The following is a 16,773-nucleotide window of genomic DNA, read 5'->3' as shown; positions in this document are numbered from 1 at the left end:
CTAGTGTTCCCATGCAGTTTCTCAGCCCTGCTTCCTTGAAGCACTGAGGCATAAGTTAACTTCTGTCCCTACCTGGTGATAAAGGGCAAGATAACAGACTGGTCTAGAGGCAAACAACTACAGATGTCTAGCCTCTGTAGGCTACTTCGTATACATGGGTGTGGACCTGAGTCTAAAACACAAAGATCTTAATCTGGCCAACCAGCAGAAAGTGTTTCTTCTTGTATTTGGAATGTTTTCTTGAGAATAATTCAACAACATGAATTTGCATTGGTACACACACACCCCTCCCTAGGTAGTGTCCTACACGCTGTCACCTTTCATCTGTGACTTAGGACCTAGGCTATCTTTCTCCATAGAGTGTGAATTGTGTAGCTTCAGTCTTCATACCAAGAGAATTCTAGATCCTCTGGTTATAGAAACTCAAGGAGATAAACAGACATTTGTATTATGAAAAGCTAAACAATACAGTGTTGTGTGTATTTTCAAAGAAATAGGCATAGAAGGGGCAAAAGCAGGAAGGGGAACTTTCCAGAAAAATGTTCTTCTGCATACAGATTTCTAGCATAGAGGTCCAAAGTTAAGTGAGAAAATTGAAAGCTTGGCGATTTTCCCACTTTCTGAAGCTTGTGATATTGACTCTTTTTCAATCCCAGGGAATGTCAATTGGACCTGATAACTAGAACCCAGGGGACATGGAGAAGTTTGTGATATTGATAACTTGAAGATTGCATTTTCCCATGTAGTCAGTGCAATGTGGTAAAAATGGGAACTTCCCAGACTTAGAGGCTCACAGTCTCTGATTGATCTATTTTTCTTATTTTAAAATAAGCAAAATAAAAACTAGAGCTCATGAGGGCAGTTTAATATATTGAGATCTATGATTTAAAAGTTAACTGCAATAGTAATTACAGGTGACCCCCTTTTCTCATGATGCCCACACCCATTTACATGTCTTTTTTTCTGTAGGAGGCCTGTCCCATGAAATATTTTAGTTTTCAATTCACTTGTCTGGTCAGGGCCTCCCAGAACTGTTTTCCTGGGATTCATTTTAGAGTGTCTTCATTTTTAGTGTGTATTTGCCTTGGAGAATGGAAAATGAGCATCCATCTGTGAAATTGTGTGTTTACTGTTTCATAGTTTCACATACTATGATTCAGTTGGTATGTGGGGGCAAGGAGTGACTTATAATTGATTTGTTAGGATTGCTTTTCCCCTAAAGCACTGGCTCTAAGAGTCCGGGCTTATCTTCTTGGGTCCAACAATTTTCCAGAATTACTTAGCCCTGGTGCAGAATCTGATGTTGTCATGGAAGAAGGGAGCGATGACAATGACAGTGAGCGGAACAGTGGGCTCATGGATGACATGGATGAGGCCATGGTCCAAGATACTGAGATGGCTTTGGCAGAGGGCCAGAGTGATGGTGCAGAGATGCAAGATCCAGATGCAGACCAGGAGGACTCCAACAGAACCATCAGGTCAGAAACCCCTCTAGGACTCAAGCTCTTATGTGTTTCAGTCCGTAAAAGAAACATGGAAAGCTATGGCCTGTATAGGAAATCTTACAGAATGAGGAGCTTGGTTGCCCTGGGAGAAGAGCTTGTTTCAGACCTGGCATTATTTATTTATCTGTTGACCCATTTCCTTTGTGCATGAAGGATACACATATTTGCTGTGGTCACTATTAATAGTTAATGTTAACTCAGAGTTCATTGTGTGGAAACGTAATATTCAAGGGTCAGCCTCAGCAGAAATCATTTACTTTAAAACTGATCCCTATTATACATATCACAGTCTGTGTGCACCTCATTGTTCTTAATTTTATTTCAGAAATATGTGTAATTTTCTACCTATTATCTACATTTATTATTTTAGCCCTGGGTGATCTTCACTTTTCATATTAGTAGTCAGTCCAGCATGACCACCAGGTCAAATGGAACTGCTTCCTGCTATGTAATTGGATCTTATTGCAGCCATGCCTGTTCACGCCATCTGTGTCTGCTTCCATTGTACAATGGTTAAATGGTGAATTCTACAAAACCCAGGATCCTCTCGACCTGAACCCTTACAGAAAAAGTTTCCCACTCTAACTAATTGACATTATAAACCATACTAACAGTTTTCTGTCCATTTACAAATTGCCAAATTCATTAACACTTTAAGATTAATCTTGACCATGCAAAGATATTTTGCATGTCTTCCATTTACTGGAATAATAAACATTCTTTTAGTAGGGAAGATTACTAGTTATATGACTTTGAAAGCATACAGTTCTTTTGTACCTGAGGATCTGTGGGAAGCAGAGGGAAGGATGAAGTGGGGGTTGGGGGAAGGATCTAAAAAGAGTCACTGACAAGAGATAAAAGTGAAGGATGAAAGTAATTCCATGAATACAAGATCTGTAAAAGACTAGGAATAAACTCATCTGGGAAGTTCTAGTTTGTTTTGTTTTATTATTTGTTAAAGAAATCACTCAGACACAGTTTGTATAGAAATCATAATTATTAGTATGCCTATTGCATATAACAAACTTTCCTCTGATTTTGAATATTGTGGCTTCTAAACACTGACAGTGAACCCTGCTGTTTTCCTAAAACTTTGAATGCCATCAAGATCAATGAGAAAAATCTCCCTGTATCTGACTCTGCCTAGGGAGTTTTAGAGTGAACATCTGAAGTACCCGTCACTCCCCCAAGAAACTCACTTTCTGAGCCATCAACCTCTGACAGTACATTTCACTGAAAATGAGACATGCATTTCTTTTTGACTTGTGCTTTGAAATAGTTTAAATGAGCTTTTATCCGTGGGAAGAAGATCTGAATGTGAAAATATTTCCCTGCTAACATATTTTGACTTTTCCAGCCCTTCTACGAGCAACAACATCCCGCTCATGAGGGTAGTGCAGTCTGTGAAGCACACGAAGCGGAGGAGCAGCACTGTAATGAAGGAAGGGTGGATGGTGCACTACACCAGCAAGGACACACTGGTAAGGAGACAGAACTGCTCCCTGTGAAGCAGATGCCCCGGGGGACTGTGGGATATGAGAGTTCTTAGGAGTAGACCTCCCAGCAGAGGCAGAGGGTCTGCAGAGCACATGCTATCTGGATGTTTGGTGTAGCTGAATAGGTATTGGGGTTAGAATAAACTGTACAAAGCAATTCCAGTACAGAAAAAAAAAAAAAAGAAAGAAAAAACTACAGACAACTGGAATGTCTACATCATTTCAAGGACAGCTGTGAAAAGATGCATGGTTTTAGTGTGTCCCTCTGTAGTCTACAGGTTCAAAAGAAGCTATACCTTTTGAGAAGCAAGAGAGAATACTGATGACTGTTTAGCCACCCTGGTGTGTGACAACTTTGAAATGTGTTTCTTTTCTTACTAGTAGAACCCAAATAGCTGAATAATAAAGTTATGTATCTAGCTAGAAGAGCACACCCTTGAGGCATGGTTCAGAGTTTAATTGACATTCGTTGAGAGCTTCTCAGTGTCCTTTTTCTATCTCTGCCCTCCAGTAATATTTCCACCGTGTCTTTAGATAAAGAGACATGTATACCTTTAATTGATCATTTATTATTTACACCTTCTTATGGGAGAGAAAATTTAGTTCAGGACTCAAGTGAACCCTATGACTTTCTTTTTGGACCAGTTGGAAAATATTTAAGGTATGTTTGTTTGGTCTAAGAGTGGCTGTGAGAGACACCAAAAATAAAGTTGAGTCTTTGCTCCTGAAAAGATGCTAATGCACACATCCCCGCAAAGGTGATGTACCAAGAGAGATCAGAAAACCCAGTTACTAAGTCACAGTGACGAGCTGAGGAGCCAGCTGGATATAAGTGTCTAAACTTGCAACCGTTAAGGCAAACCTTCCATCTAATGAGACTTATTTAGTGATGTAGCATTCAACGTTCTATGGAGAGTAGAAGTGAAGATGCTTAGCTGAGTCCTCAGGGCCGGTCTAAAAGATTAACACAGACAAACCTTCTAGCTGCTACTAAGCCCTGGGTTGTTTTGTAGACTTCAAAATCTCCTTTAGCTTTTTAAGCAAATAAATGTTGAAAATGGGCATATTTTGGTCTTCATTGTGTGCATATGAATGTCAATCCAGGAACTTCCCAGGATGCTAACCCAGTATCTCTGTTATAATTCACAGTTTTAGAAGTAGGTACAGAAACATGTCACATTATGCTCATTAAATAGCTTCTTGAGTTAAATTGTGAGTTGTTTTGGACTAATGCCTTTAAATTTAAACGTTTCATCATCAAATCCATGTTCCCTCAGAGAAATTGCACTTGTTTTTTATTTTTTTATTATTTTATTTATTTTATTTATTTATTTATTTATTTATTTATTTATTTATTTTTTAATATTTTTATTACATATTTTCCTCAATTACATTTCCAATACTATCCCAAAAGTCCCCCATAGCGCCCCCCACTTCCCTACCCACCCATTCCCATTCTTTTGGCCCTGGCATTCCCCTATATTGGGGCATATAAAGTTTGCAAGTCCAGTGGGCCTCTCTTTCCATTGATGGCCGACTAGGCCATCTTTCGATACATATGCAGCTAGAGACAAGAGCTCCAGGGTTCTGGTTAGTACATCATGTTGTTCCAACAATAGGGTTGCAGATCCCTTTAGCTCCTTGGGTACTTTCTCTAGCTTCTCCATTGGGAGCCCTGTGATACATCCAATAGCTGACTGTGAACATCCACTCCTGTGTTTGCTAGGCCCCGGCATCACACTTGTTTTTTATAAAGCGCTCGGATTTTTAAATTTGTGTAACTTCCATTTCAGCGGAAAAGGCACTACTGGAGATTGGACAGCAAATGCATTACACTCTTCCAAAATGACACAGGGAGCCGGTACTACAAGGTGAGGCTGGCTTCTTTCAGTTTTGCCTCATAATGTTCCTTAAGGAAATCAGGAAGTTGGTCTATACCCAACAGTGTGACCATTCCTGGGCTCCCAAAAGAAACCTTTTAATTGGTGGGATGCAGTTTTTGTAGGAGTTCAGATGTGGCATCTTGATTAATCTGTGTGTCTCACAATTGCCAACAACGTGCTTCTGGCACAGGGGCTTCTGAGGAGCCAGATGCTGGAGAAGGAAGCGGATGGGAAGCTAAGAGAGAGGAGAGGAGAGGAGAGGAGGGGAGGGGAGGGGAGGGGAGGGGAGGGAAGAGGAGAGGAGAGGAGAGGAGAGGAGAGGAGAGGAGAGGAGAGGAGAGGAGAGGAGAGGAGAGGAGAGGAGAGGAGAGGAGAGGAGAGGAGAGGAGAGGAGAGGAGAGAAAGGAAAGATGGAGAGAGGAAGTTTTTCAGAGAGTGTGATAAGGCCTCGTTATAAAAAATTACATTTTATGCATGTTATATATATATATTAGAAAATATTTTCTGTATTTTGTAACTTCCTTTCTTACGTGGCATGGCTTTCATGTAATAATTGCCATGATTTTGGTTAACTACATTTACCATTCTTTGTCTTCCACAGGAAATTCCTTTATCAGAAATATTATGTCTAGAACCAGCAAAACCTTCAGCTTTAACTCCCGTTGGAGCAAATCCTCATTGTTTTGAAATCACTACAGCGAATGTAGTGTATTATGTGGGAGAAAACGTGGTCAACCCATCAAGTTCCCCACCAAACAACAGTGTTCTTCCCAGTGGCATCGGTCCGGATGTGGCCAGGATGTGGGAGGTGGCCATCCAGCATGCTCTTATGCCTGTCATCCCCAAGGGCTCCACTGTTGGCTCTGGATCCAACTCACACAGTGAGTCCATTGGCTTCAGTCTGGCATGGCGTGTGCTCAGGCTCCTGATGGTCCAGTAAGAGACCTGCTGCTTTCCCCAAAGAGATGATAAAGAAAGACTCCCAGTGCTGGCTTCAGTTTGTGGCAGAACATGGAATCTATGAAGAGAAGCTGCTATGCTTACTGAAATATTTATTAAATTGTTATACTTATTTTATATTAGAGCTTTTATAAAGTCAAGTATAACCTATATACTACAGGACCACAGGTGCCCACAGCAGTTGTTCCTAAAAGACACCATTCAGTCAGTTTGAGCTTCACTTGGAATGACACAAATATGAAAAAAAAAATCTATTTGCCACAAATCCCCTCCTCCTTTTCTACCCATGGTATATGACTGTTGTTGCTACTTGATCTCTTTATCCCAGGAAGAAATTTCTGTGCATTAGTCAAATAGATTCAGCTAGAGTATAAGCAAGATGAAATATTGAGGTGAATCTTAAAAAAATAGAGGAGTACTTTTATGAAATTATGATCTGAAATTCTATCAAAAATCATGCAACCTGAAGATTAACCTGTTTTAACATTATAGTATATTTTATCTGTCATAATTATATTTTTTCTCAGTATGTTAATAGGATAAACTTATTTTGACAACAAGGAATGTATCTCTATGTAAACTAAGCACTTACCAGAGACCTCTACTTTAACTCCTAAAACCCCAGTCCTTAATGATTTGTCTACATTCAAACAGAAACAATTAATTTCCAGAAAGTTGGTTGTCTCTTAGCTAACAGAATGGCTGCATGGCAAAGACAGAATTGGAAGTCTTTTTTAACCCGAGCTCCATGCTGACAAATATATATTTAAAAACAAATTACAGAGTTTGTAATGTTAAGGGAGCTAGTATATTTTAATAGAAATTTTGTAGAAATATCTAATTGCTGTGATTACTGTAAATATAGTAAATATGGCCCACTGGGGCCTTTTAAAATATACTTTAACTATTTCTTGTCTGTTTTTTAAACATGCATATCCAGAAGATATTTCTGTGAGCATTTCCGTTTCAAATTGCCAGATTCAGGAAAACGTGGTAAGTCTGTGCCTATTAATATAAATCTCGGAATGTGATTACTGGAAAATAGAAAGTATCACATGATAGATTTTTATTTATCCAATTTTGTTTACTTTCTTACCATACATTGTTTACTCATTTTTCTATACTGCATAATATAATACGAAGGGCTGTTTGTCATAATAGACATTTGTAGTGTGATATACAATATTTCATATTTATCTTAGGATTTTTTTTATATTTTGTTTTTGTTTTTTTGTGTGTGTTTGTTTGTTTGTTCATTTCTAGATCAAAATAGGACAAATAGTTTACTAAGAACACTGCAGGAAGGAGGCAGGCTTGGTAGTGACAGCTAGGAGTACCACTGATCTGACTTGATAATTGAAATTTAATGGTTGGTATTGCACAGTAAAATAGATACATTAATAATGTAATATTTTTATTTGTAGACCTTTTTTAGCATGCCATTGCTTATCTCCTTGCTAACAAGGTGTGCAGATAGATGAATGGGGCTGCAAATATTCTTAGTCATGTACACATGCCACAATATAGATCTCAAAAACGTCCCCTAAATCAGGAACTATGATCACCAGTGCCACCTAACACGGGCTTTTCAGAATTCAGAAGTTATAGATGACATCGTAACATGTTTTACAAGAGGTTGTGTTTGCTTGATTTCATCTCAGTACTCAAGATGGAGTACCTACCTCAGTGCTGTGACCAACAGCATCAAGTGCTTGCTCTCTCTACCTAAGACCCAAACAAGCCAGTGTACCATCCTGCTTACAGTGATCTGAGATTGTTTATCCAAAAAACCTCCATGAATATCATCTGTTCAGTACTGCTCTTGCCCCTGGAATTCTTGATGACCTGGTTTAAACTGAACAAAGGCAAGGGTGAATTACAGGGAGGTAACTTCACAGTGAAGGTTAAATGGATGCTTGAACTGTTCCTCCTGAGATGCAGACCTCAAGACTGCAGGGTTCTGCTGCCCTTTCGTAGACAGAGAAGACCTTGGAGAAAGCGAGTTACTCTAAAGCTTCCTGGGTAGTTCCCAGGGGATCGCAGAGTCCTTTATCCTGGTTGTCCACTGAAAATTTTGAAATGAATTTTCAAAGAGATTCTGAAGAGTCCCTTGGTTAGCTTGGCTGCAGGACAAAAGGACTAGATTAATGATTTTCCTTGCCAGAGAGTTTTGAATTCACTTTCTGAATACTCCAGAGGCATCACAGGTACAAGCTTCCTAGTTGCTTTCTAAGAGAAGAGAAAGAAAGTTGTGGGAGAATGTGGCTGAAAAGTGATTTTTTTTAAAAAAAAAATAAAGATTTGCAGAGTTGAAATACGCAGAAAATGTATTAGGATGCACAGTACCAGGAAAATAAAAAATAAAAGCTTTGTAGTGTTTCCATGAAATCTTTTGGTAAAAAAGTTGCAATATGAAACCCAGATTAGCTCACTCTCTCTCCAGCGATTACAGTTTCCCAAGTGGCGATACTGTGGTTATTTATATAGTAACTGGGATTCCTGGAATAGTTGTGTGTAGCTTAGGTTCTTGTAGAAATGAGAAATAACCAGGAGTAGCCCCCATGGTTCTGGCCTGAAGGTGAAGCTGGATTGTTACAGACATTTTATGGGCCCATGGGATAGTTAATGACATTTCTAAATTACTAGTGCAGAAATAAGAATACATAGAATACATTCTCAGATATTTATAGTGAATTCCATTGATTGGTTTTAGATTCTCCCTTCTCTTAAAATGCCCCATATCCAAAGTACTTAAGAGCGGAATAGTTTTCAAAATATTATATGAATGTAATTTGAATATTATAGCCATTGAAATTTTATCTGACATTTAGAAGTGTTAAATGAGCTTTGGAATGTTTAATTATATTTCTGTTCAATCAGCTAATAGTAATTATAATTATAAAATGTAATAGGATTAAAGCTTGTCTCCCCTCCTCTTCTTTGTCTTTCTTGGGGTATGTACCTGTAGGATATCAGCACAGTCTATCAAATATTTCCTGATGAAGTCCTGGGTTCCGGACAGTTTGGAATTGTTTATGGAGGTGAGTAGGTTCAGTAAGTGTTTTTTTATGAACTTAAAAATGTAAGCACCTATGTATAAAAGTATTATAGTATCAAGACAAATATAAATAAAAAAATGATATGAGTCTGTGTCTCGGAGTCATCTCCAGAGAAGCTTCCTCTGAGATAGCCATTCTTTTAAAGGTCTAGTTATTTCATGTATATGCCTTCAGACACACCAGAAGAGGGGCACGGAATTCCATTACAGATGGTTGTGAGCCACCACGTGGTTGCTGGGAATCAAACTCAGAACCTCTTGAAGAGCAGTTGGTGCTCTTAATCACTGAGCCCTCTCTACAGCCTAGCCATTCTTTTAAAAAACTGGTAAAATTTCAGAATTTCCTAGTCCTGACAACTTGTTTTGGTATGTGTTTGAAAATCTTACTCAGTGTTGGAGTGCTTTGATTTTTTATTTAGAGAAAACATTGTGGAAACATGGAAGCTGTAGCTTATAAACAAAGAAGTTCCATTTTCTCTCCCCATCTTGGACTAGCTTCTTATAGGTACTATTTGTCAGTGAATCTGTAACCCTTGAACTCTAACACTTTCCCCATGTATCTAATTCATAGCATCTAAATGTTTTAGCTTTTCAAGGTCAATGTTGATATTTTTTTACTTAGATCTTAGACAGCTCAGTCAAAGTTTTCAAGTTATTATGTAAAATTTAGTTTTAAAGTTTTACCTGCTATAGAAAATGATATCGTAACTTTTCTTATTTTGGCAATTAACAAATTCTTTTTATGAGTTTTAATTTTATAAAATAATCATGTCTAACACTTTTACTTAGTATTTATTTTTATCATAAAATTACAAAACTCTAAATACAGAGTTTTCAATATGAAATTTTAAATTGCTCTCCATTTTTCAAAGTGATTTTCATTCTTATAAAAATCCTGCAGTTTTATGAAAACATAATGAATATTAACCATTGAAAACATGAGTAGTAACCACTGTCTTAATATATAGTCCTATAATAAGAAAAAACAAGTTTAGTGTATTTTTCTACAATGTAATAATTGCATGATAAAAATAATGGTAGATTGAGTGTAGAAAATACATGTCACAGCACATAGCTAATGGTGAGGCAGGGGTGATGCTAAGACAGATGAGAGACCAGCAGGCATAATGGAGTTTGGACACTGGACACTGAGGACCTGAAAGACTGTGAGTAACAGGACTGAAGCTCCACAAGCAAGAATGGAAGCGGGAAAAATAGGTACATAGAGAGGGAGGCAATGAGGGTAGTGTATCAGAGGTGCATGGTCTCCACAGCGACTGAGAAGTGACCTACGAGAAGCTCTCACTATGTCAGGAGCTGCTGTTGTAATTGAGTTGAGGTAGAGTCTGTATGAGTCAAGATCCATGAGCACCGATGTTCAAGAAAGTGAGACCATAAATCTAAGGGAGTAGACTGATGAAGGGAGGCCATCTGGAAGGGGCCAATGAACACAGTGGGAACAGGATGCAAGAACAGAGGACAATGGGAGTCAAAGGTGCAGATAGAACATAATTTCAAGGTAGTTTATATGGCCAACACTTTTCACTGACTACAACTGTTAATTTGCTAATTAATTAATTTCTTTTAATGTTTCTCATTTTTATCTTGAAGGTAAACATCGTAAAACAGGAAGAGATGTAGCTATTAAGATTATTGACAAATTAAGATTTCCAACAAAACAAGAAAGTCAGCTTCGTAATGAGGTTGCAATTTTACAGGTAAACCGATTCTCATTTGAGAGTTGTGAATTCCCCGCCTTGACTTCTGTAAAACAATCCCAAGTCATCCAGATACCTACAGCCTAGATAATTAAGAGCAGATTAGCTGGAAAGGCAAATTGAGTCAGACTTAGCTGAACGGTACCTTCCAGAGTGTAGAAAAGTTGTCCTTTTTAATGTACTTAGTACCACAGTTTAACATATTATTAATATTCATTAGATAGGCATAGTTACAGGATGGACATGCTCAAAGCAATTTGTTTTAGATTCAAACTGACATTACATTCATAAACACTTCCCCCTTTACATGAATGGGATTTGTAGCTGTCGGCAAGTAGGGTATGTAAGTAATACATATCTGAGAAATAGATTGTCTAGGTCTGCCTGATGCCCTTCATGTGAGTTTTTCTCTGATGCAAAAACTGTCACAACTCCCGTCCACAACAATGCCCTACAACACCAGAATACTTTATAAGACTTATTGTGTGTCTAATGTATATAATTGTTTGAATCATTTTTGAAAATCAAAAGGAAATTAAGCAGCCATCTGCCAACTGGTTAGCATGCTGTCTATTCAATTTATGTTTGATAAGTACAGGTTTTAATATACATACCAAAAGTCCTACTTTTGTAAGTTAATATTAATTTTTTTTTTGGTTTTTCAACACTGGGTTTCTCTGTATAGCCCTGGCTATCCTGAAACTCACTCTGTAGACCAGGCTGGCCTCAAACTCAGAAATCTGCCTGCCTCTGCCTCACAAGTGCTGGGATTAAAGGCCACCATGGCCGGCTAATATTAATTTTTGACCCAAAATTTTGTTCAAATTTTCAATTATATATCAATAACAAAGCAGTTTATTGTTCTGCATCTACCATTTCATTTAATTCCTTTTATTGAACTTTGCATGTAAATGTAACAGATTTGGATTTGCCCAGGCTCGTTAGTGTAAGCATATAATTTCAATACGTGGGTTAGGCTGAGGCAGTAGGATTATTAGGTGGACACCAACTTGGGTTACATAAGGAGACCTAGTAAAAGAAAGAGAGGTGAGAGAGTTTGATAGAGAGGGAGGGAGGGAGAAAGGGAACTAAAGAAGATGTGGACAACCAAAAATTGATGCCTTTTTTATATAGAAATATAACATTTTTCTGATTGCTACTTTGTGCCTTGGGGCAATAATATAACACAAAGATCTATTCACAAAGATCTTTGACTCTGTACCCACAACTACAGTTACAGCTGGTTCTTTTATTCATGACTTGGTACTTGCTATTCTGTGATCAGAAAAAATAATTAATTGCTGAGATGAGGGAAATAGCTAATAGGGCAAAGTGCTTGTCACAAATTCATGAGGACCAAAGGTCAGTTCACTGGCACCTAGAATAAAAGCCTGGGCATAAAGGAAACATGCTTCTATAATCCTGGCCAGTTGGTCTAACAAGTGAGAGAGCTCCATCCTCTAAGAGACTATGTCAAAAAATAGCATCTATAGACACACATGGATATATAAACAGGCTTGCACACCTGCACATACACCTGCACACAGAGACATACACACACACACACACACACACACACACACACACACACACACCCCACAGTGTTAACTTTGTGACATTAGGAATAAGAAATACCTATAAGTTTAACAAAAGACATCTTAGCAAACTAGCTCCTCCTTCTTCAGTACCACTCCCATGGGATCTTCTGGGGCATATTCTTTTGTAGATGAAGAACTCCCAGATGTGGAATAGGTGGCCTCCCACTTTTTGAAGAAGGTGCCTTGGCTTATATTGTTCCTGAAGTCTCAGAAGTGTCCAGGGCCTACAGGAGACTAGATTGTAGTGCTGCGTGGAGAAAAATAGCCCTTGGTTAGTTCTGCCAACTCTTCCTCTTGAGCTTGGTTTCTGACACTGGAAAGCAGCATATTTTAGTTTATTTATAGAAAGCCTTAAGTTAATGCAAGTAGAGTGTGAGAAAAAGCAGAATTCTTCTTAATTTTCCATGTATATTTTTCTGTGTAGATATCTGTGTAGTTGATCCTATTCAGTCATTAGAATTTTAAGCTATCAAGCTATTTTTGAGTAAAAAGTTGTTTTCATTACCTGTAAATACATTATTATTATTATTATTATTATTACTATTACTATTAGGGAAAATGTTAATGAGTATAGAGTTTAAAGTTGCTGCATAAAATTCCCAAGGGATACATTAATGTTATTTTGATTTCTTTTCATGGCAGCATAATAGGAATTGAAGGAAGGTTTATTATTATTATCCAGGATACTATAGTAAACTAATATATCTATATGATTCAACATTTTACATTCAAAATATAATTATAAATATAGGTATTGTGATATGCTTAATGAATTATAAATCTTCTTCTAAAGGTTGTTGAATGAAGATGAAATTTATCTGCAAGCATACTAATATCAGAGCATATACAAAGCTTTAGCTCATATTCATGAATGTAATTGTGCTTAATATGCTATGGTTTCTGTTTTTTTTTTGAAGTATATTTTTTATTTACAAATATAGTGAATAATACTAGAGTTTCCAATAATGATACAGCTTATGAAAAATCATTTGATATTATAAAACATAAAATATATATAGTAGAGTATATGTAGAATATATAGAACTTAGGGGAAAAATTCGTAACTCTTTGGTCCATAAATTGTATAACTTTGGATTGACAAGTCTATGGGCCTTTTGTCTATTCCTGTGATTTCTTCTCTACCCATCAGTCTCTGCTTTTCAGTCTTCATTGAACTTTGCTAGCTTAGTCCTTCCACAGAATTGATCAGTTGTTCCTTTACAAATCTACCTGCTTATTGCACCCTGTACTTACCAGATTCCATTTCTCCTTTCTGCCTGTTCCTCAACTGCCCTCTTAACCTCATCCATCTTCCAATCTGAGTGTCTTAGACAGAGCTGATCCTCATTCCCAGAGCAGGGTCTCCTATTTTCAAAGAGCCATCTATGATCATTTCACAATCCCCTTATGATACTTCACTGGAGGACTGATGCTTCTTGAATACTTCAGCCTCAATTTCCCTCAGAGCATCCCTACTTCATTGTGCCACCTTACCCCAAATTAACTTGAAAAACAAACAGCGAAATCTGAGGTGAGCTGTCTTATTCTCATATTGCCCTTCCCTTCATCTAATGAATCTATAGTTATTCACATATTACTGTGACAGACTTCCTTTCTTTAAAGAAAGAAAGGGAGGTCTGCTGGACCACATAGAAATGAATGAAACCCTTGAAGTTATTTAGAGTCTACTTGGGTTGTCAGGTATAATGGTCTCCAAATCAGAGATGCTGGAAAGTCTGGTGAAAACAATCATGGATCCTGACTGTGATCTGGAAATCAGGATACTACAAAAGAAGATGTGACGTTAGTAAAGTCAAAAGAAGCTGTACAGCTTTCTGATAAGCAAGCAAGTAGATGGGAGAAAGGGACAGTTCTCTGAAAATCCACCTCAGCAAAGAAAATATCCTTCTAAAATAACTATCGAAGTAGGAATCACATTAGAAATTTAAGAGTAATATTCAAGGGATTCTCATACAAATCTAAGCACAAATCAGTGAAGGCATGGACGGGAGAGAGGCATAGCTATAGTTTTCTAATAATATTATTTTTATTTGCATATAATATATAAAACCTGTGCAGTGTGCATGATGTTACTTGTATGTCTATTTTCTATTTTCTGGGCTATTTGGTATTGGTGTGCTCTTCCCTGGAGTAGACTATGTCTCCTGCTCTCATCTTTTCTTAGTTTCCTGTTAGTTCTTTGTCTATGATTAAGAACTCTTGTTTTCCCCCGCCCATATTAGCTTGAATCATTAGTTTCAGTCTTTGAATCATTGTTATTGGCTTTTAAATATTACATGACTTCTCTAATATTATATCCCTTGTCTAAATTTTACTAGGAGTTGTGTCCTTATTGGGGTTTGAAGATCTATACGCTTATCTTCAAGATACAGAGTATGTGGAGTTTGTCATTGAGTTGTCTTGATAGAAACTAGTCTTCCTATCCTCCAAAATTATAAAGTGAATCATTCATATAAAAATACTGATAATCATAATCCTATGAATTAAACCAGATTGTGGGTTAAAATCTACATTGTGCTGTTCATGTAGACTGATTGATGTTTTTAAAATTGTGATGTGATAGATTGATAGATAGATAGATAGATAGATAGATGAACACATGATACATATGTACAAACACACATATACATAGAAACAAGCATACATAGAGATAGATACATAGACTCTTTGTGGCTTGATAACTTATGTTTTAGGGTGGAGTAGCATTTCATTATCTGGATATGCCATGAGTTATCCATTCATCTGCTGAAGGATATCTTGCCTCCAAGTTTCAGCTATTGCAAGTAAAGATGGTTTTAAAAATTAATTTACAAGCTCTTTTGAATGTTTGAGTGTAAGTACCAAGGTGCATAATTGTTAGAGCGTGCAATCAAAGTATACATAGTTTTACAAGAGATTGTTACTGTCTTCCATGGTGGTGGGGGCAGTTTGCATTCTCATGTCTATGACCAAGAGCACTGCAACCCTACCTCCTCATTAGAATCTGCTGTTACTGATATTCAGGTGTCTACATGTACTTCTAACAGGTCTGTACCAATATGTTGCTTAATTTTAATTTCCTTGATGATATATGATGTATAGGGTTTTTTTTCCATCCTTTGAGAGGTGCCAATCCTTCACTCATATTTATTTTACTAATTTTTTTTATATCATTAAGTCTTGGAAACTCTTTGGATATATTTAGGAGCAATCCCTTATTTTGTTTTGTTTTTTTGTTTTTTCGAGACAGGGTTTCTCTGTGTAGCCCTGGCTGTCCTAGAACTCACTTTGTAGACCAGGCTGGCCTGGAATTCAGAAATCTGCCTGCCTCTGCCTCCCAAGTGCTGGGATTAGTGCACCACCACTCCCAGCAGGAGCAATCCCTTATAAAGTTAAATGACTCAATAAAATGACTCTTTTACAAATCTTTTCTCACAGTCCATGAGGTTTTTTTCTCATTCTCTTGATTTGCCTGAAAAATTCCTGATGCCGTGTAGAGAACGTGACATTTTATATTATCCTGGACACTAAAAAATCAAGGAAGAGCAGAAGAGCCTGAGAGATGAGAGGGTTTCTTCTCAGCATGCTGGCTTCCATTTGCACTTAGCTGTCTCTCCTTTTGTAAGGAAAGTAGAGGACTCATTATATTTACCACATCTCTGGAGCAACTCTGATATCTAAAACGTGATGGAAGCATTCCAGGCTTAGTGGACTTGAGAATGATTGAGTAGTGTCTGGGCATGTTCAAGGATATATATGAATGACAGCATTAAGCAACCTTTTAACTAAACATGCACTGATCTTGTTCCCCTCATCCACCCCTATACTTGCTACTGAGCAAATTCCACTTAGTAGAATGCAAGATGTTACAGCAAATTTCGCATAAGTGTATATGTGAAACAAACACTGGAGTGTTAATCATGAGATAACTCCCCAAAGTCCATGCCCTTTCTTGATGCAAAGATAAAGCATGTCTGTTTTCATTAACAGTTAAAAGAGGCTCTCCAGACTGTGGATAAAGCACTGCCATCCAGTGCAGGGTTTCTATGGGAACTCATGGGCCAGCTACCATGACATTTACATCTACCCCCTCAAAAATCCCCTCCACAGCAAAAGATCATTCATCAAACAAGATAGAAGGCCAGCACTAATATCTGCATTATACTATAACCTCCATATATAGGATGTGTACACCCCCACATATATACACACACATCATACCTCACACACATACATCACACACATATACACATATCACACACACACATGCAAATACACATACACATATATCACTCACACATCATACAAACTCAGGCATGCACACACGTACATCATACACTGGTCTGATACTGATTGCTGTTTCCCCATGTGCAATGCAAGACATAATATTTTTCTAGGACCTGGATAATTTATTAGACACTACAGCATGAATAGGCAGCACTTTGTTGTGCTCAGTGTGTGTTTTCCTAGGCAGATGAGCAAGTATCTCTTCACCACAGAGAGCACATAGACAAAGAATTCTACCCACGTCTCGCTTAATGAACCAATAAGCTTA

The 16,773-nt window shown here is 37.6% G+C and overlaps 1 protein-coding gene across 3 annotated transcripts in view; it reads left to right on the top strand.

Annotated features, from left to right (window-relative positions):
• Nucleotides 1-16,773, top strand: part of Prkd1 (protein kinase D1) — a 290,171-nt gene that overhangs the window by 237,015 nt on the left and 36,383 nt on the right. For 2 of the 3 annotated variants that reach the window (XM_085830349.1, XM_085830347.1), the window contains 7 exons: nucleotides 1,274-1,478; nucleotides 2,863-2,986; nucleotides 4,795-4,872; nucleotides 5,486-5,765; nucleotides 6,785-6,837; nucleotides 8,813-8,885; nucleotides 10,514-10,620. In XM_085830349.1, the coding sequence (XP_085686475.1) occupies nucleotides 1,274-1,478; nucleotides 2,863-2,986; nucleotides 4,795-4,872; nucleotides 5,486-5,765; nucleotides 6,785-6,837; nucleotides 8,813-8,885; nucleotides 10,514-10,620 (920 nt within the window). The remainder of the gene's footprint in view (nucleotides 1-1,273; nucleotides 1,479-2,862; nucleotides 2,987-4,794; nucleotides 4,873-5,485; nucleotides 5,766-6,784; nucleotides 6,838-8,812; nucleotides 8,886-10,513; nucleotides 10,621-16,773) is intronic. The other variant, XM_085830348.1, reaches the window with a different exon arrangement.

This window comes from Mus caroli, unplaced genomic scaffold (assembly GCF_978045245.1).
Source record: "Mus caroli unplaced genomic scaffold, Mus_caroli_1 scaffold_14, whole genome shotgun sequence".
Classification (NCBI taxonomy): Eukaryota; Metazoa; Chordata; class Mammalia; order Rodentia; family Muridae; genus Mus; species Mus caroli.
Note: the sequence above shows the minus strand (reverse complement) of the source record. Positions and strands in the feature narration are given on the sequence as shown.